This window comes from Phalaenopsis equestris, unplaced genomic scaffold, assembly GCF_001263595.1.
Source record: "Phalaenopsis equestris unplaced genomic scaffold, ASM126359v1 Scaffold187032, whole genome shotgun sequence".
In the NCBI taxonomy this organism is placed as follows: domain Eukaryota; kingdom Viridiplantae; phylum Streptophyta; class Magnoliopsida; order Asparagales; family Orchidaceae; genus Phalaenopsis; species Phalaenopsis equestris.
Genome location: NW_018206981.1, coordinates 1 through 694, shown reverse-complemented (window position 1 = coordinate 694; position 694 = coordinate 1). Strand labels below are relative to the sequence as shown.

General features: G+C 34.1%; 1 protein-coding gene across 1 annotated transcript; it reads right to left on the bottom strand.

Moving 5' to 3' along the window:
* Positions 1 to 14: 14 nt before the first annotated feature.
* On the bottom strand, positions 15 to 638 carry LOC110034428 (beta-carotene isomerase D27, chloroplastic-like; the record flags this gene model as incomplete). The annotated part of the gene is made up of 3 exons (XM_020738690.1): positions 15 to 95; positions 213 to 304; positions 502 to 638. Coding segments are annotated over 3 exons (310 nt in total), but the record flags the coding sequence as incomplete, so codon positions are not given.
* Between the last annotated feature and the right edge of the window lie 56 nt (positions 639 to 694).

The following is a 694-nucleotide window of genomic DNA, read 5'->3' as shown; positions in this document are numbered from 1 at the left end:
TAGTAGCAACGGACTTGAGTTGGCAGCTTGCATGTGTTGATGCAAATCCCCACACAACTACTTTCTTCCAGATATTTGCATTTCTCTACAAATACCTGTAAAATTGTCAAGAAAATGCAAGCCTATTCAGAAAATTGCTCATAAAATTATCAAAAACTTCAAAACCATGTGAATTAACAAGAAATCAATACTGAAAATTAGAATTGAAGTACCCCACTAGAGCAAGAGGATCCATCTGGAAGCTCAATAGTGTTGACTGAACAGGCACCCATTAGCCATTGACAAAACAATGCAGTTACCCTTGCTTCAGAAAAAAAATAAATAAATAGGTGAACATAAAACACTCTCAACAACCACATATCAAGTATTTGCTTTATATGTTGGCCCGCTCTCTTCATTTTTGTTAATTTCAGTGTCAAATAAAGTCTAGTAAAGCATGATATAGAAAAAGAAAACTTCCTATAAATCTAAACTACTTATGAAAAATACAAACCAACTCACCAACCATCATTGAACCCAACTGCCCCCCGCCTATAGGTGCAATAAGCATTTTGAAAAGAACAGTTATGAGCGGAGGGAACAAAGATTTCAGTATCCTAACCTGCCATCCGTGAGGAGCTGTGAAAAACCATTTTATTCTAAAGTAGAATATTCAATAAGTATGCTAGTTTTATTATATATATATATATATATA